Source organism: Anomaloglossus baeobatrachus, chromosome 6 (genome assembly GCF_048569485.1).
Source record: "Anomaloglossus baeobatrachus isolate aAnoBae1 chromosome 6, aAnoBae1.hap1, whole genome shotgun sequence".
Classification (NCBI taxonomy): Eukaryota; Metazoa; Chordata; class Amphibia; order Anura; family Aromobatidae; genus Anomaloglossus; species Anomaloglossus baeobatrachus.
This window is the reverse complement of record NC_134358.1, coordinates 74,606,186-74,626,570: the sequence shown is the minus strand read 5'-3', so window position 1 is coordinate 74,626,570 and position 20,385 is coordinate 74,606,186. Positions and strand designations below refer to the sequence as shown.

General features: G+C 40.0%; 1 protein-coding gene across 1 annotated transcript; it reads right to left on the bottom strand.

Annotated features, from left to right (window-relative positions):
• Positions 1–5,663: 5,663 nt before the first annotated feature.
• GEM (GTP binding protein overexpressed in skeletal muscle) lies at positions 5,664–19,698 on the bottom strand. Its single transcript, XM_075353042.1, has 5 exons — positions 19,590–19,698; positions 15,502–15,838; positions 10,566–10,642; positions 9,775–9,979; positions 5,664–8,674 (listed from the first exon to the last, which is right to left on the bottom strand). Exons 2-5 carry the CDS (start codon positions 15,827–15,829, stop codon positions 8,397–8,399), a joined length of 888 nt encoding a protein of 295 aa, XP_075209157.1. The 5' UTR covers positions 15,830–15,838; positions 19,590–19,698; the 3' UTR covers positions 5,664–8,396.
• Between the last annotated feature and the right edge of the window lie 687 nt (positions 19,699–20,385).

Genomic DNA, 20,385 nt, shown 5'->3' with positions numbered 1-20,385 from the left:
TCACACACAGAGATAAATCTGCGGCAGATCTGTGGTTGCAGTGAAATTGTGGACAATCAGTGCCAGGTTTGTGGCTGTGTACAAATGAACAATATGTCCATGATTTCACTGCAACCACTGATCTGCCAAAGATTTATCTCTGTGTGTGATGGGGCCTTAAGTCATTCTGGGATAGAGCTTTTTGCTAAAGCACATCATTTTACTGTTTACTAAAAACAGATTGAGGCTTACAATGAAAAGAACACGGTACCTGCAGTCAAATAGGGTGGAGGCTCAAAGATGTTTTGAGGTTGTTTTTCTGCCTCTAGAACTGGGGGCCTTGACTGCGTGCAGGACATCATGAAATCTGAAGATTGCCAAAGGATTTTGGGTCACAATGTAGTGCCCAGTTTCAGAGAGCTGGGTTTGCATCCTAGGTCAGGGGTCTTTCAGAAGGATAATGACCCTAAACATACTTCAAGAAGCCCCCAACAAATGGATGGAAACAAAGCGCTGGATAATTCTGATGTGGCAGCAATGAGTCCAGATATAAATCCCATTGAACACCAGTGTTAAGATGTTAAAATTGCTGTTGGGAGAAGACGCCTTCAGATATGAGTGACCGGGTGCAGTTTGAAGTTCAGAGGTGTAAGAAGCTTGTTGATGGTTATGGGAATCAAGTGATTACAGTTAATTATTCCAAGGAGTGTGCAACCAAATATTAAGCTGAGGGTGCCAAAAATTTTGCCCGGCCCATTTTTGGAGCTTTGTTTGAAATTATGTCCAATTCGCCTTTTATTCCTCTTTTTTTTGTGTTATTCCAATACACACAAAATAAATATGTGTATAACAAAACGTGTAATTGTTTTGCAATAATTTTCTGGCAAAAATGCTTCATCTTCTGAAACAATTTCAAGGGTGCCAGCACTTTTGGCCATGACTGTATATGCAATTTACACCTAACATTTATTTAGCTTTCTGCAGAGAGGAATTAAAGGGCTGTCATAGTTGAAATCTCCACTTATTCTGCCCAATATTGAAATGAATTGTGACTTCTGCAAGTGAACAAAGCAACGAAACAGTATATACAGAAGTTGATCAGAGAAAAATACGACCATGCACAACACTAAAAGATACATAGTGTAGAATAATTAATATACATGGCCGGCTTTAGGCATGTGCGACTTGTGCGGTCACACAGGGCGCCGACGGCCATGCCTGAAGGGGGCGCAGCCTATATGTTCAAAAAAATAGTGTGTGGGTCATATGGATGTAGCTGACCTACGGTAACAATGACTAGGCACCGAGATATAGAACAAAAAAATTCTAAAAAGAACCGATTTGGTCAAAAAGTATAACAAATTTTATTATTAAAATGAATGCCAACTGGCAGGGAACCTAAAACAGAGGCATCACATATATAAATATTGAAAGGTCAAGGACAGGTATCAATGCACAGGTATTAAGGTATTAGAACTGATGATTTGTATTAATATGGAAAAAATCAGATATACGGTACCATATCAGATTAACACAATTGTTCACAAAATAATGTCTATGGCATATATGCAATAGCAAAAAAGCCTAACCATGAGGTATATTTTTAATAAAACAGGTAATAGTGGACACATATAGTGCTAACCATAGAGGGTGTCAAAAAACAGAACCATATGCACTGTTATCAGCACTCACATGAGTATGTGCGGTAATAATGGCTGTGGTATGCACTGTAAGGAAATGTTATAAAGAGGTGTACATACACAGCTCAAAAAATTGTTAATATGGCCTGTTATGCAAAGATATCTAAGGCAGATGTATATAAAACCGCCTAAATGGAGACATGATAGGTATAAAGAAAAAGGTTTTTACCTGGGCAAAAGAAGACCTGTGCTCACATGTGACGCCAGCCCCGACGCGCACGTTTCGGAGTCACCTTCGTCACCTGTCCACTATTGCCTGTTTTATTAAAAAGATACCTCATGGTTAGGCTTTTTTGCTATTGCATATATGCCATAGACATTATTTTTGTGAACAATTGTGTTAATCTGATATGGTACCGTATATCTGTTTTTTTCCATATTAATACAAATCATCAGTTCTAGCACCTTAATACCTGTGAATTGATACCTGCCCTTGACCTTTCAATATTTATACATCTGATGCCTCTGTTCTAGGTTCTCTGCCAGTTGGCATTCATTTTAATAATAAAATTTGTTATACTTTTTGACCAAATCGGTTCTTTTTAGAATTTTTGTTCTATATCTCGGTGCCTAACTAAACAGTATAATATATTCAGTTTTTGCAACTCTACATTAGACTTAATATTTGTTTATACATTGAGGTTATATCCTAAGAAGTATTAAAGGGGTTCAGTATTTCAATTATCTGTTAATTTAAAAGGAAATGAAAGAAAAAAAACATAAATAAAGGAAGACAATACAAGTATTGTCACATAGCTCAGGAATCAATGATGCTTGTTAATGGTTTACTAGAGGAACAGGGGAGGGGAAATTGGTCAATAGGGGACATAAATCTATCAAAATTTAATGCTAAATGTTTATTCCTTTGTTCAGGACCTTATTTGCATTTCTAGTATTGGAGAACTTACTATAACACTATTACCCCATTATTAGAGATTCTCAAAAAATGTGAATACTATGGTCATAGTAGAAAAATATAAGTATGTCCAGACAATAATTGATATGAGTTAGAGATCTGAGCTCCGATTTTGATGAATGAGACCTAATGGACATTATTACTACAAACCAGGCAAGGGGAAATGTAGCTCTTTTTCTTGGTCCACCCTGTATTTCCCCCTGCCTTCTTCTCAGGGAATATGAGTTGTTTTACTGTATGTATCTTCCAGTTGTCAGGAGCCATGGGTAATGATCCCTCACCGATCAACTAATCAACCGAGCCGCTTGCGTTCAAGAATGGGTGGTCAAGATAAACAAAAAATCCCACTTTACTTATATGAAGTATCAGAGAACAGCATTGCAGTCAATGGGTGACATCCATGCTGGTATCTGTCCCCTCGTTGGGTGACTCCCATATATGTAGCCCCTCTTTACTAATAGGACCTGTGGTTCTGCCCAGCCTGGTATTTTGGAGGTTAATCCGTGTCCAGTTAGTATTATTGGGCAGGGTTGCTCCCATTTTAAACTCCTGAGAGTGTTTCATGTGCCAGTTATAGTGAATACCACCTCTGGTTAACTGCTTTTTGCTTAGACCTTGTCCAGCCTGTATTATTTCTGTCCTGATCTTGGCTCGTTTCCTGACCATTCTTCTGCCTTTTGATTTGTACCTTGTAAATCTTCTTGGTTATGACCCAGTGACATGACCATTACTGTCAGCTGCATTATCGGCTAGTGACTATTCTAACCACTTACCCAAGAGCACCAGTGTAAGTCCACATCCCTATACAGTGGCTCAAGAGTAAAAGCCAGGGCTTCGCTAGCACCCGACAGTAGGAGCACCCTTCCATCCAGTGTGTCCACCCATATCCTGTCCTCCACCATTAACTTGAGAATGGCGACAGCTATAGGCATAGAAGTGGTGTCTAGTAAAGTATCCATGCGGTACGCAATGAAACCACCTATAGCGCCACCTGGTGGAAAACAACCGAGTTAGCATTTTTATCTCGAAAACGGAACAAGATAGAGAAAAAAAGTGCATTACAAAGTTGTAGGGCATCATCAATTCAATACAAATCGACACCTTGCATACAGAAATGCTATGATTAGAATGTGTGAAACTTACAAGGCTGCGGACGTGAAGCGAAACCTCATGGAGACCTTCCTACAAGTCATTGGGTATGGTGGCTGCATGGAGTGGCCTCCACGCTCACCTGACCTGACCCCATTGGACTTCTTTCTGTGAGGTCCCATCAAACAGCAGGTGTAAATGTAGCGCCCTGGAAAACCAGGTAGTTGTACAAGTAGGCCCCCGCACAACACCCATCCCACGAAGGGTTAAATCAGCCGACCTGAAATCCTAGTCACCCTCCTCAGGGAAGGACGGACACACCAGTGGGCGGGACCAGGCAGATAGGGAATCCCCATCTAAAGGTCTGGTGAGCCCAGGGCGGAAAAACAGTCAGATTGAGTTGAGTTGAAGTCTGGAGTGGAGGTGCAAGCTGACAGGTGCCAGGGTCGGAGCCTTGACACCTTGGCTAGGTGGCAGACGGTAACCAGAGTCTGCAGGAGACGGGAAAACGGCTGCGGGGATCCGAGGTGGACCGGGACAGGGTTGTAGCCCGCTGGTACCGACACCGGAGAACCGACCCGGAAACCGTGTGCACAGAGGGGGTACTTGGACCCTGAAGCCAGGACCGGCAATTAACCAATTGAGGGAAGGATTTAGGTCCTGTCCCAACCTAAGTCCCGAAATTCAGACAACCACCCACCGAGAGAGATAGGGGCAACCGCCAGGGCCTGTACATCCCAAGGGTCAGCATCAGACGGGCATGGCTCCCAACAAAAGGACCGGGAGCGGACTCCTGTGTTTCAAACTGGGAAGTCCTATCTACAAAACACTGAGTGCAGAGGAGAGAGACTTTGACTACCAACCCGGGTGTGGGATCGGATACACCCGTCTGCGGCAGCCGGCCACCATCACCTTGGTTTACCACAGGACTTGTGTGCTTTATTTGACCGTGAGTAACATCCCCGGCCTAGCAGGATGCGCCGGCCCCTGCAATCACCATCCTCAACATAGAGACACTGGGCCCCGGGACATCCATCCCTACCCACGGAGGGGTTAACATCCAGCTGCCAGCCCAACGTCCCTGGAGGCCCCACAACGGCAGCGGTGGTGCTGCATCTCACCACACACCGTGGGTGGCGTCACAGACACTTTACAACCAATTCCGTATAAATACGTCCCCCTTTTATTCGGAGTGTCTGCGCGACCCCCGGGTCCTGTGGACCGCTCGAGCCGCACCGTAGATCCGGATCCGAGCAGCACCAGCTGCTGGAACGGGGGCGGCACATATGCGACCCCTCCACCAACATTGCAGGACCTATGACGACGTATTACAGATGCTTGTGCAAACGTGTCACCTACCATATTGCACGACATGCAGCACGATCCAGTATGCTGTCCAGAGTCCAGATGTCCATTGCAGCTGACGGTGCCACTCTGAGCATCAAAGTTAAATGAGCGCCATATGCGTGACCAGCATTCAATGTTTTGGGGGGGTCATGGGTTTCATATCATAGTATTTCTGTATGCAAGGTGTCAATTCGTATTGAATTGATGATGCCCTACAATTTTTTAATTCACTTTTTTTCTCTATCTCATTCCGTTTTTGAGATAAAAATGCTAACTCCGTTGTTTTCAACCAGGTGGCGCTATAGGTGGTTTCATTGCGTAGTGCATCGCTACTTTACTATACCTAGACACCACTTGCCACGGGCAGCGATTTTCCCGTGACGCACAACCGACGCGGGCGGGTGCTTTCACCAGCAACATCACTAGCGATGCCGCTGCATGTAAAGCAGCCTTAACAGTTTAATATACAGAATGATACTGTTTTGTGTCTACAGCTCCTATGCACATCTATGTTTCTCCATGATTACAGACTACAAAAAGAAGCCCTTTGACGATTTATAAGATGTCACCCTGCTTTGTTGCATCACATTTATCATAAGTTAAGAACAAACTGCACTGAACCATAATTAAATGTATCTTTTATTTGAACATTTTATTTCATAAAGTACAATGTAAAAAAAGTCCTTTTCTACAAAATCGACATTAACAAAATATTATCAAGAGAAAAAAAAAACTAAATAAATACATATTTGCCGTACAATCCAAAGTGACGAACGTCGGAACGTTCCTAAGGAGGCTATAATGGAAGCTAAAAATAAGCAACTTTTATAATGGAACTGTCTAACCACAGAAGGCAGGATGTCAATGAATAGCCAAACACGTGGATACATTTCATGGCATCTAAGAGGTTTTTTTTATTTAATTTGATTGCTGACGTGGTGGCACTTGACGCCTTTGCTACAATTAAGCTAGTGCTATAAGAGGCACCCCAGGAGACACCTATGAAGAATATTGAATAATCACATAGCAACCGCAGATTTATGCTTTATTTTTGAAACAATGTTTGAAAAATTACAGTTAAGATATAAGCGGTTACTAGGTGACGGAACCTTTCTCCTCGCAGTTACCCATGGAGTTACTTTAGAATCTAAATATATTCCAATGTGATCTGTCCAAATGTAAAAAAAGACCTGTATAATCTCCTCTTTGGTAGGCAGAATTGTAATGATAATAATGTAAGGCACTTTGGAAACATAATACTAGGCTCAGTTCTCCATAAAAGTGTTAATATGATTCTACAGTAAGAGACAGTACTTATCCATGAAGACAAGAACAAAGAAAGCTCAAAATAGCTGTTTCATCGGAACATCCATTTTTTTTTGGAGTTCCAGGCATATGACCATATTGCATATATGACACTGTACATAGCAGTACCATAGTCCATCGCCTTGTCCGGATGTTACTAAACAATGCGGTAACCCTGACTTTCTCTTTTGCCTAAATTATTTATGTATATTGTAGTATGTTTGAAGATATATTATATTTGCATTCTGAAAGGTACCAGTTATCAGAATTACACCAGCCCCCAAGTGTACAAAATGTGTACCAAAAGATCCTCCATTGGCCAGACTTTTACACCACAATGGGCTAGCCTCAAAGGTCCACTTGGAGTTGACTAAAAAGCCACACATTGGTCACTAGAGTTTATTTTCAATTGTATGATTCCCAAATAATTTATTAGACCATTATTGATCTGTCCTGTGTATAATATTAACAAGAAAGATTCCAAGAATTAGCCAAATACATTTCCTGTTAAAATGGAGGTGGACCTTCAGACACGTTTCTTCTAGGGGGCCCAAAAAAACTGACCCTATACTAAAGTTGCAAAATATATATATATATATATAGTTCTCGAATCCTCTAAAAGAGTGAACCAAAAATAGTCACCATTACTGGTCCCATCCCGGAGGTCAATGAATATTACAGATGGCTGAATGGTAATCCAGGTGGGTATATTAGGGCAAAAAATGGGGCATGAAATAGAGCAACTTCAAAACTAGGCATAGCCGATGATCAAGAGGAGCACTGAGTCTGCAGAAAAGTAGGCCCTTATAGTCTCATACAATCCGTTTAAAGCTATGTGACTGTCCTTATGGCAGCAATATTTGCCACCAAGAATAACTGGCACGAAATTTTTACAAATTATCATGAAATACATTGGAAAAATTTACTTGTTCAATCCTGGTCAGGGAATCCTAAGTAATCTTGGACAAAAAAATCAACCAGGGTAGAAGGAAAGCCGATCACTAACTTCCGCTGCACCTCATTCACCTGCCTTGGTGAACAGATTTTTAACTCCTGAGTACGGGTCTGCAACTGGCGGGGCAACTTCAAAGGATAAGCATATAACAATCAACATGAAAAATGTGAGGATGGAAGGCACTCACCAGTTTTTTCTTGCAGAAAGATTCACATTTATTCTTTTTAGAGAAGGAAAAACATCCTAGGAAGGACTTGTCAAAGCGCCGGCTGCCGGTGCGAAACAGCTGTCGTCTGTGTGCTCCGTGTCTCCTTCTCCCCCTCCTTCCTAGGATGTTTTTCCTTCTCTAAAAAGAATAAATGTGAATTTTTCTGCAAGAAAAACTAGTGAGTGCCTTCCATCCTCACATTTTTCATGTCAATTGTTATAATCTTGGACAAAAATTGCTATATTTTTTAATATAACTAGAAAAAAATAAGAAAAAAATTATATTTCGAACTATAAGCCTAATAAAAAGATGTCAAGGTAAAAATATTGCCTGGCAATCAGTAAAACGCTGGTACTGCATAGCGTATGTCTAAACTTTATTTACACCCCTTATGCATCTACCTAAATTGACTCAATAGTTGAAACCATTAGCCCTGATCTCCTCCCTGTGCATCATAATGCCACATCTAAGTCTGCCCTCTATACCATGCCTTCCTGTATTGCTGACATACAAACGCCATATGATATAGTAAAGAATTCTAAGGTACCATAACTCAGTGTGTTTTGGACCCGTGGCTGTCACGGCGTGCTGGAAATTGTAGTTATACAGGTTGGAGATTACTGCCTCAGGCCATTTATACAGAGCAAAAAAAACAAAAAAGGCAATACAAACCATGTAGTGTAGACAAATATAAGTCAGGCACATGGGGCCTTAATGCATATAAATATTAAAAAATCATGTCCATCTCAAACAGTAAAAATATCATCCTGGCTGCGGAAAATACAATTAAATTGTGGCAATATTCAATCTAATATAGATTGCTTATAGTTCCCAAAATAGCCAAATAGCGTCCATCAAGAGAACATAGTGAACGAGTCGCACAGAGTCCACAGGGGTCTATAGTACGGAAAGGTCATGGCAAGATTTGGACTTTAGCTTGAAAGCCATGTTTTTGTTTTTCTTGGCTACGATCTTCCCCCAGAATCTTCTTGCTTTCTTGGGGATGCTTTCCCTCCTTTTCTGAAAAGCCAGACGCTTTTCATTCGTCTCCTTACTGTCCCTCCTTAATCGCACCTGTCTCACAATCCCTTCGAACAATTCCTTTACATTGTGCTGGACGGCAGCTGATGTCTCAATAAATTTGCAGTCGAAAACCACAGCGCAGGCTCTTCCCTCTGGAAAAAGAAAATATGAGATGTTAGTGTTGATGTAAATTTATTTTAAACTGTGCACAAAAAATTGAGGTGCAAAGCAGATGTAGCGGACTTCAAATATTCAATATAGTGCGATAGTTTTCAGTATGTCCTTCTACAAAACACAAGATATTTTTGTGTAGTATTTCATTGGACGCCATTCACATATATTCAATTATCCTAAAGTGGCTGTTCACTTTGAACCATGCCTTTTTGTTGAAGGAACTTCCCAGAAATTGCTCAGTTTCCCTGTAGCAGCTCTATGGAGCAAATTTCACAGCATTACAAGTCAAATCCTCTTGTAGAAAAGTAGTTGCTGTTTACTAAGCGATATAATTGATAACGGGCCAAAATGAGAAATTCATCCTAACTCAGGGACCTATATATATATATATATATATATATATATATATATATATATATATAAGTCTTCAAAATATGTCTTCCTCTGATAATTCTGAACTGCTAGATCGCAGACCATGAGGTACTGTCATGGGGACTCTAATGACCCTGGCGATAGGGCAGCTATTGAAAAGCATTATCAAACCTATTATTAACCTACTATTCAAATACATATATACATATATATTCAAACAGTGGGTTAATAATAGTTTTGACAATAGTTGGAGATAGTTGCCCTATTGCCAGGGTCATTAGGGTGCCCATGACGGTACCTTGTGCTTTGTGATCTAGCAGTTCAGTATTATCATAGGAAGACATATTTTGGAGACTTTTTTTAAAAGGGACTCTGTCAGCATAAAATTGTTGTTCAAACCAAACAATGGCTCAGTACCCTCTTAGCATGACCAAACATTTCAGAGCACCTTCCCACCTATTTTATTTGTATGTATGCAACCCCCCCCCATTTCATTGATTGTCAGCCCTGGCCTTACAAGTTCCAGAGGATAGATGGAAAGGTGCACTGAACCTGACAGCCAACCCAAAAGTGCACCAAAAGCCTTACTTAGTTTGAACAGTCATTTTATACTGACAGAGTTCTTTCAATGACTCCCACTTGCTTTATTACCACATCCATCCGCCTCTTTACCAAAGAAATTAATGCTTGTTTACAATCACTATACCTGATATAGAGACTTCTCGGCATCGAACCAGGTCGCTCTTGTTTCCCACAAGTATGATAGGAATGTCTTCTGTCTGACGTGCCCGGCGCAGCTGGATACGAAGTTCTGAGGCTTTTTCGAAGCTGGCTTTGTCTGTGATGGAATATACAATAAGGTAGGCATCTCCAACTTGCATGCAGTGATCCTGGATCCAGTTGTCCTGACCCTGTAAAGCAAGATGGTTAGAGGTGATGCTATGTTCGCTTTTTAATTTCTCAATAATATTATAAGCCTGGACACTAAGAACAAAATGTAATTTTTGGTACTGATCATTCCTCTGTAGGTAGATTCAATGCTTTTGAGGAAAATATATACAAGCAGGAATCGGAATCCTACAAACAACTTATTTTTCACATGTACCAGTTTTAATCTATTTCCCAGTTACTCAATTGCATAAAAAAAGTATGATTATTAATTAAGCCCTGATTCCAGCGATGTGTCACTTACTGAGCTGTTTGCTGTCATTTTGATAAAATCAATATTTTCTCTGCTGCAGATGTAGCAGTTATACTGAGCTCATGAATATTCTGGACTACCTGCACAACACCAAGTAGTCCTGTAATGATAATCTACTGCTGATTAATCAGTGATTTTATCAAAACTATACTAAGCAGCTCAGTAAGTGACACATCACTGGAATCGGGATCTCTGACCCAACATTATGCTGCTCTCAGATTAGGTGGCAAAAACCTGGTGACAGATTCCTTTTAAGTATAGAAATTGTATCAATAAAATATTTCTCAAGGTCATACCTTATTCTCCCACATGTCAAGCAGAATCAGTGTTGCACTTTCTCCGTCCACCATCAATGTTCTCTCGTATGTGTTCTCTACAAGACAAAAATAAAAAGAAACCATATATTATGCATAGTGAAGGCATTGCTGATTAACAAAGCAAGTGTACTTAGGAAGGGGTTATATAACTGTCACTATAGGCATACATGACGTGTTTTAATGAGAATGGTTTATTTTCTTATGTTATTTTCCTCCATGTGTGTCATATTTCAGAAGATTTCGAAGCCCTGGTTTAATAGACATGAAAATAAGAAACTTTGTAATATATTTTTATTAGAAAAATCCACTTCTTTCTCCTCCTGGTCTGATCATTCATTATCAAAATTCTGAATTCACAGGTAGAATCTGTCTTCAGTGATTACAGATTTTCCCATTACTAAAATAGGAGATGACAGTTGGTGCTCATAAAGTTCTATGGAGAAGTGTGACTGTCTTTTACAAAGTCTCTAGCTCCTCCCTTCTCCATAGAATTTTAAAAGCACCAACAGCCATCTCTTGTCTCAGTTCTGGGGAAATCTGTCTTCATTGAATATAGATTTTATCCATGAATTGAGCGTGAAAGATCAATGTAGGAGGAGAAAATAGCAGATGCCTCTGATAATATATTACAAAGGTGTTTATTTTCAAGTGGACGATTGATTTATAAAATTTGAAATTAAAACGACGGATACTCCATTCTATTTCCTTTCTACCTAGCAAGCATTGACAGAAAAATAAAGCCATTCTCTGTATACTCTGTGAATGGCGTTCTTCGTTGAATCTTTACAGGCCACATGAAAACACCCTTTATACAATTTAGGTTGCTATACATGGTGCATCCATTTTGCTGACATTTTAGGCAGGGAAACTGGAGGGAATGTAATTTCTCCATAGCACATTAGGCTTATATATGTATTGGTGTCTTAATTGCATTTATATAGAAAATTGCTTAAAGTGCACTTCCCTAATATAACACATCAAAACCTCCCCTGATTTATTCCCTACCCTGGTATTTGGGGATCACCTCTTGTAGTCATCTCCACTGTCAGACTGGGGTGGCAGGGGCCCACCAGTAAAATTTACTCTGGGGTCCACTGATGTACTACATGCAAATATTACATTCACAAATTCACCTATGCTTCCATATAATAATATATTGGGTAGTTTGAGAAATTAATGATCAAACACTTCTTTTATCTGTACACAGTAGAACAAGTGTATTGTGCAAACTACTAATCATGTTTGGAGGGTACGTGACATATTACTGCAGAGGGGCCCACCAGAGAATTCTCCTGCCGTCCGGTGGGCCAGTCCGACCCTGGGTGTCTCTATGTAGTAGTGTAAAATAATTTTAGTACAGTGGTGCACACCCTACCTCTCTCCATTTGTTGCGATAACTCTGGACATGCTGGGAGTTGTAGTTTTGGAGAGATACAGGCTGATTTAGGTAATTTGTGTTCTGATTAATTATAACCAAAACTCCAAATGTGACTTGTGACTTGCTCTGAGGCCACCCTTTTTTCTTTTTTTTTTGTTTCCACAGCACCCCAGGCTAGAAAAGCTCCCATGAGTTTTTTTAAAACATATTTTCCACATCTTCAAGAAATTAATCCACCACATGGAATAAAACATCATGATGAAGATTTGCAAAGTCTCCTACTGTGGAGGGTGATAAACTCCAGATTTGTTCAGTAATGGAAAATACTTGCTCACAGAGCACAACATACTGTTAACCTCTCCGGCGCCAAATCAAAGCTATAAGTTACAGCTCTCCCTGCAGAGAGATATACTCGCTGTATATTATTTATTTCTTCGGCAGTTTAAGAATAAATGGAATCAGATAAAATGTATGGTAACAATTTGCTACGATTTATGGGGGGGGGTATTCATGGATATATTTAACATTGTGCTATAAAGCTGGTCATAGGCGCTAACAGAAAAGTAAAGATAAGTAAAAATAAATGCTTTTTCTTTGAAAGAGATGTTTCAGGCCACAACATGGACACAGCTAAGCAGATATCAGCCCACATTTAACAGAAATGCTAAAGCTTTAGAGCACTTATTTTAACTCTGCCACTCCATATTTATCAAAAAATAAATTTAAGGTATGACATCAAGTTGCCCATAGCAACCGACCACTTTGCTGCTTTCATTTGACCAGAGCAATGGAGACGAGGAAAAAGGATTGAGCTACTCTGGTCTGGCATCCTAATTGATCCTATGTGGCATTCAATTCTGGGCATTGTTTACTTTTTTGCCAGAAATCCTTCGCCTGGCCTCTTGGGTGCCAGTGCTGCTTACTAGGCCTCAGGTGTTGACCACTACAATGTCACAGGGGCCTAGTAAGCGGCAGAAGTGTCCAGTGCGCCAGGTCTTCTCCGACTGCCACAGATGAACAAATTGGATGCCAGACCAGAGTATTCTGAATCTTTTTGCTCATCTCTATAGAGGGGGTTAACAAATTAAAGCTGAGCTCAACAGGTTGAGAAATTAAAGCTGAGCTCAACAGGTTGAGAAATTAAAGCTGAGCTCTGACTTGTTGCTATGAGCAACATGGCCTGTTTTCGTTTATACACTTTTACTATCTGAGGCCCAGTCTGTTTAGGGCCTGAAGGGGCATTGCATGACATGGTAATGTTGTTGCCACGGGCAACAAGGACTGTTTTCGTTTATACACTTTTACTGTCTGAGGCCTAATCTATTCAGGGCCTGAAGGGGCATTGCATGGCATGGTAATGTTGTTGCCACGGGCAACAAGGACTGTTTTCTTTTATACACTTTTACTGTCTGAGGCCCAGTCTGTTTAGGGCCTGAAGGGGCATTGCATGACATGATAATGTTGGTGCTATGGGCAACAAGGACTGGTTTTGTTTATACAGTTTTGCTGCATGAGGCCTACTGTGTTCAGGGCCTGAAGGGGCATTGCATGGCATGGTAATGTTGTTGCCATGGGCAACAAGGACTGGTTTTGTTTATACACTTTTGCTACATGAGGCCTACTCTTTTCAGGGCCTGAAGGGGCATTGCATGGCAATGTTCTTGATTTAAAGGTGTTGTCCAGGAATGGTAAAACATGGCTACCATCTATTAAAAAAATGTCTATAGGTTGTCTGGTATTGCATCTCAGCTAAAGTAGAGCAAAAAGAGCAAAGCTACAACACCGGACAGATGGTGGCAGATGTTGTGCTATTTTCTTATTAAGGCCGTCATTGTTTTTTTTTCTAATCCTGGACAACCATTTTAAATTAGTGTATATGTTTTTCCAGACTATTTCTTTAATATAAATGGATAACGTCATCCATCCCAGGATGGATCATGATGGTCTTCGTACACATAAATTTTAATGTGTATGGCAAAATGGAAAGATTTTTAGAAACATTTTTCTCAACAAAAAAAGTGAAATAAATCTTATTCTGCCCAATGAGAAAGTGTGAAAAATGTCATAGATCGCTTTGTCATAGATCAAGATACAATAAAACATTCAAAAGCCTCATTTATCAAAACTGCCTAAATAAAAGCCATCTTTGTTTCCGAAAGCAACCAATCAGAGATCAGCTTCAATTTGTTATACTGCTCTGGTGATATGAAAACTGCATGGTGATTGGTTCTTATGGGAAAACATTTTTTTTTAAATTGCAGGCATTCTGGACATATCATTCTCCATTATAGTTTAAAGTTAAGAAGGTGGTCCACTATTCAGTACATTTATTAACTACCCAGAGTGGAGAGTAAAGGCTACTTTACACACTGCGATATCGGTCCCGATATCGCTAGTGTGGGTACCCGCCCCCATCTGTTGTGCGACACGGGCAAATCGCTGCCCGTGCCGCACAACAGCCGTCACACATACATACCTGTCCGGCGACGTCGCTGTGACGGGCGAACCGCCTCCTTTCTAAGGGGGCGGTCCGTGCGGCGTCACAGCGACGTCACTGAACCGCCGCCCAATAGCAGCGGAGGGGCGGAGCTGAGCGGGACGTAACATCCCGCCCACCTCCTTCCTTCCTCATAGCGGCCGGGAGGCAGGTAAGGGGAGCTTCCTCGTTCCTGCGGCGTCACACGCAGCGATGTGTGCTGCCGCAGGAACGAGGAACAACCTCGTTACTGCTGCAGTAACGAGATTTGAGAATGGACCCCCATGTCGCCGATTAGCGTTTTTGCAACGATGCAAAATCGCTTATCGGTGTCACACGCAACGGCATCGCTAATGCGGCCGGATGTGCGTCACGAATTCCGTGACCCCAACGACTCCGCATTAGCGATGTCGCAGCGTGTAAAGCCCGCTTTACTATGAAGAGCCTGTCGCCCACTTTGGAGGACATAGCACATCAATTCACTACATAGATATGCCAGTTAGTGGGAATTGGGTAATACTAAGCTTCCCCTGTGGTGGCTCTGAAGGGAAAATGAACACTTTCTGCCATTTTACAGATAATCATGGGAGACGCTTTTTGATTGCCCTAACATTAGAGGTAGTGTCTTATTTCCTATGAAAACAAAAGGATCAGGCATGCTGAAATCCAACATGCCCCATCGATCTTTCACTGACAACCGCCTTTGTGGGAGAGTCAGGTGCATTTGCTAACTAATCGCGCTACCAAAGACCTCATCCCCATGATCTCATTGTTCTTGAATTGTGGTCAGGGTCTGTAAGAGGTCGGACCATCAGACATTATAACAGGGCACAACAGCTGAATGGTCCTGCAGATCTCCCTTCAGATTAGTCGATCAGGAAAGAGGCTCATGAGATGCCACCATGCTGTAGCTCTGACATCACTTGCCCTGGCCAGTTTTTCTCTGTCATGTCACTCGACCCTAAAGTATATAATTCTTTTTTTTTTTTTAAATCAAACAAAGTATATTAATCATTTTAATATTTTAGAATAAAGAAATCAGCCACATAAGGAAAACTCACCTCCTAACATGTCACTGTCCAAAGTATCTGGCACACCGGCGAATATGCTGGCCAAGGTAGACTTGCCAACGCCATGCTCCCCGATGAGCACCACGCGGTAATAAGTATTGCCAGATTCGGAGGAGATGACGGAGTCGGATGAGTCTGAGGACCAGCTGCCTCGGTAGTAATCCTCCGGTCTCATTGCATGATTTATGGTGTAGTTTCGACTAAGGTGAACATTAGGATTTTTTTGGACATGAATGTTCTTTCCATCGGCCGCAATACTCCAGCGTTGTTGGTTCTGCACTGTTGTGCTGTTGCGCCGCATTGTCACATTCAGTGTCATCGTGTTTCCCTACGGATGGAAAAAGAGATGTTGAAATAACATTTTAGATTGTGTGTATCCTGTAAGAATTAAATGCAAGGCTTGTATTGGGGAATTTATTCTGTATACCTATATATATATATATGGAATTCTGAACAATAAGCATGAAACAAGAAGAAGTAACCTCTCAATGGACTGTAGCAGCAGTCTCAAACTTGGAGCTCTCCAGTAGTTAAAACTTTTGCCTTGTTTTCATAGCTTGTCATTACACAGAGTGACCACTAGGGGCAGATGGAAAATGTTCATAAATTCAACAGCCTGATAATACAACAAATCACAGCAGCCAACAGGTTAGCCTTGACTGTCTAAACATGCCTTGGAGCAGCATCTGTGATGTGTACCTCCTGGATGCGGGAACACTTTCTACATCGCCTCATTCTACTACCATGTTTAGTAAGATCCCCTCCAAGTGTCAGTTACTGACTGACGGCTAAAAATCAGTCCATTCTTGTTATCCAATGAATGCATAATAACCAAGATGCTAATATTAAACTAAAATCTCATTAATGATTCACAAGTCTTAAACCGAGGAAGCAGAGATGGAACTGCATTGTTTGGGATTTGAATATATATGGCAATAATCTAAATGCTATAGTAGTTTTACCTGCAGCCCTATGATATATGTAAACTGCAAAATGAGAAGCTCAGCTCTGCTACATCTATATTGATACTATAGTATACTAATTATATGATGTGGAGGTAAGTAAGAAAGTATCCAACTGTTTGGTAACTACAAGCATGCATTTCAAGATGTAACAGACATGATACATTATTAACTACAGTATTACTATATAAAAATATATACATTGACCAACAGGGGATTTACCATTGGTGCAACCTGTGCAGTCCCACAGGGGCCCAAACAGTAAGGGCTCCATTTTCACCTCCAAAACAGACGGAATTGTGCATTATTATGAGCTATTGCTACCGATAAAAACAACATACCGTATATAAACTATCTGAATATATTATATATATATATATATATATATATATATATATGTACACTACTCGCAAAAAGTTTGTGATATTTGCCTTTTGGGTGAAATTGATGTAAAACAAAAAATTTGCACTACAGTGATATCTTATCAAGAAAGTGGGGCTTTTAAGTAGAAGTATACAATGGTAATTTTCTCATCTCAATCAATTTATTGAAACAAAGGCCAACAAGAGTGGGTAAACCACCCAAAAAATTGTCAATGTCTCAATAAATTGTCTGTCATGTGGCCTTGAGCATCAATTACAGCTGACAACGACGTCTCCTGCTGTTCACAAGTGGAGAAGTGGAGTTCCTGTCTGCTGGGGCATGGTATCACATTAGGCACCTTTACTCGGCGACTCAGCTGATCTCATAGGTTTTCTATGGGATTCATGTCTCGAAAAAGTGCAGGCCACTCCATTTCAGGTGCTCCAGTCTCCAGCAGCCGTTCCCTAATGATGCAACTTTGATGACCTGGAGCATTGTCAGTGTAGGACATTTCTGTATTGACTAGACATACCAGCCAACATTGTAACACCACCACCACCAAAGGCCCACCTGGTGACAACAGTGCCTGATGCATAGCCCTTTCCTTCGTGAATCGACTTTCATCAGTGAACCTGTGCCTTGTGGTGTGGTAAGGTATCCTTGCAGGTCATCTAGCTCATAGAGCCTGCTGATGTAAATGGTTTTGAATGGTCTGTCATAACACTTGGGTGCCTCTAACCTCCCTTAAATGTGCCTGAAGTTGTGTAGCATTCATCGTCCTGTTCCAATGGGCATTATTCACAATGAAGCGGTCATCAGTATGAGATGTTGGCAAAGGACGTCCACGTCTATGCCTTTTTGTGACTCTTCCAGTCTCTCTGTATCTCTGTTGCAACCTGCTGATGACACTCTGTAACACTCTAAGCTCAGGGGTCACTTCCATCTGAGAACATCCTGCTTGTAGTCTTGTAATGGTGCGGTACTGTTCATCAATTGTTAGGTATCATTTTGGTCTCATGATGTCAAAATGTGAACAGTATGATGAGGAGGGCTGTTTAAATAATTGAACCCCAAAACTTATTGGGTGATCCATGGATCACACACCTGCTGTGAATTTTGCAATTAAGCTCCTTGTTTGAGAACAGCAAGCTGTGCAAAAAGTACTGAAGCATTGAACCATTGGACATCAGCATCCAAGAGTTTGGATGGAACTTAGATCGCATTTTGAGATCACCCTCAAACTTCACCAGATAGCCAAATATCCCTGTCTGTTTGTGAGTAGCATATATATACATATATATGTATGTATGAAAAAATACACACACAAACAGTATATAGGTCTAGTAAGTAACAGCAAGACATTAGACATTATCTACTATGATGCATATAAATGAATATATATATATATATGCGCACACATACATATACACACATAAATACGCACATACACATGTATACAGCAAACAAAAATATAAATACATCACTTTTGTTTTCTCTTCGATTTTTCATGAGCTGATCTCCAAGATCTAAGACTTTCTCTGTACACAAAAGGCCTTTTTCTCTCAAGTATTGTTCTCAAATCTGTCTAAATCTGTGATAGTGAGCGTTTTCGGGATCGCTGGTAAGTCGTTGTGTGTGTCTGGGCCTTTATCCTTTGGTGAGAGAAGTCATTCACCTCACAGGTGTGGCATATCAAGATGCTGATTAGACAGCATGATTATTGCACAGGTGTGTCTTAGGCTGGCTACAATAAAAGGCCACTCTAAAATGTGCAGTTTTATATTGGGGGTACCATAATTTGCCTCATGCAGTGCAACATATCTCCTTTGCATAGAGTTGATCAGGTTATTGATTGTGGCCTGTGGAATGGTGGTCCGGAAAGGAGAAGTGATCACTAAAACAGATTTAGTCAAATTTGTGAACAATATTTGAGAGAAAAAGGTCTATTGTGTACATAGAAAAAGTCTTAGATCTTAGAGCTCAGCTCTAAAAAAATGGGAGCAAAAACAACAGTGTTGAGTTTATATTTTTGTTCAGTGTATATAGAAAATAATATAAATATATGTATATATACAGAGTATTAGTACATTATATACACACCTATTCAGAGAGTAGCTGCATTTGGCATCAGCAACAAAACCAGTGTTTGATCAATGACTCCATACAATAAATCCACTACAGCACTTGTAATATATATTTTATATATATATATATATATATATATATATATATATATATATATATACACATATATATATATATATATATATATATATATATATATATATATATATATTTTTTTTTATATATATATATATATATATATATATATATATTAAAAAAAGTGTCTATTAGTTTAATTCATACAAATGCAGCAGAGCTTAACTTGTCATTGTATAATCAATATATATATATATATATATATATTTTTATATATATATTTATATATATATATATATATAAAATGATTATACAATGACAAGTTTAGCTCTGCTACATCTGTATAAATTAAACTAAACAACATTTCCATAAAATTATGTTGCATAACGGTATAAGAAATCAAACATTTGTTTTTACTTTTCTTATGCACTTACATCATTGACTAAGAAATTTATTTTTTTCCTAACTTACAAATCTGCATCACCGACTTCAAAGGAATTACATGATAATAAGATTGCTTGATATTACTAGTCCTTGATTTAGGTAATTGATTATTACTCATTCAATTAATTTATTCCAATTTAGAAAACTTACCGGTGATTGAGTTTTGCTTGCAGCAAAGTCTTCGGAAAGTCAGATGTGCTTTCTGCAGATGGAGCGGGATTCAGTGACACAGACAGATGAAGTTCTCTCCACTATTGTGCTCTGGCTTTCTCTAAATCTTTCTCAGCTCTTCTGGTTTATATTAAGCACAACTGTACAGAGACGGGTCTTTTCCGTGATGTCAGCTGCCTCTGCAACTACAAGGTCCAGCCCACCGGAGAGAAAGTAGCAGTGGACTGGAGAGATGCCGAGTGGGCTGTCAGATCACACAAGGACTTAATCCCACTCATTCTTGTCTATCAGTTTCATTTTATATATTTTTTAAGTTTTCCCGTAAACTAATCCTGGAAGATTATTTTTCCGAATTGCAATCAGATCACAATATTAGAAAATTCACAGTCAATAGCTTCCTATGATGAAATATACAGTGCCTACAAGTAGTATTCAACCCCCTGCAGATTTAGCAGGTTTACACATTCGGAATTAACTTGGCATTGTGACATTTGGACTGTAGATCAGCCTGGAAGTGTGAAATGCACTGCAGCAAAAAAGAATGTTATTTCTTTTTTTATTTTTTTTTTTTAAATTGTGAAAAGTTTATTCAGAGGGTCATTTATTATTCAACCCCTCAAACCACAAGAATTCTGTTTGGTTCCCCTAAAGTATTAAGAAGTATTTCAGGCACAAAGAACAATGAGCTTCACATGTTTGGATTAATTATCTATTTTTCCAGCCTTTTCTGACTAATTAAGACCCTCCCCAAACTTGTGAACAGCACTCATACTTG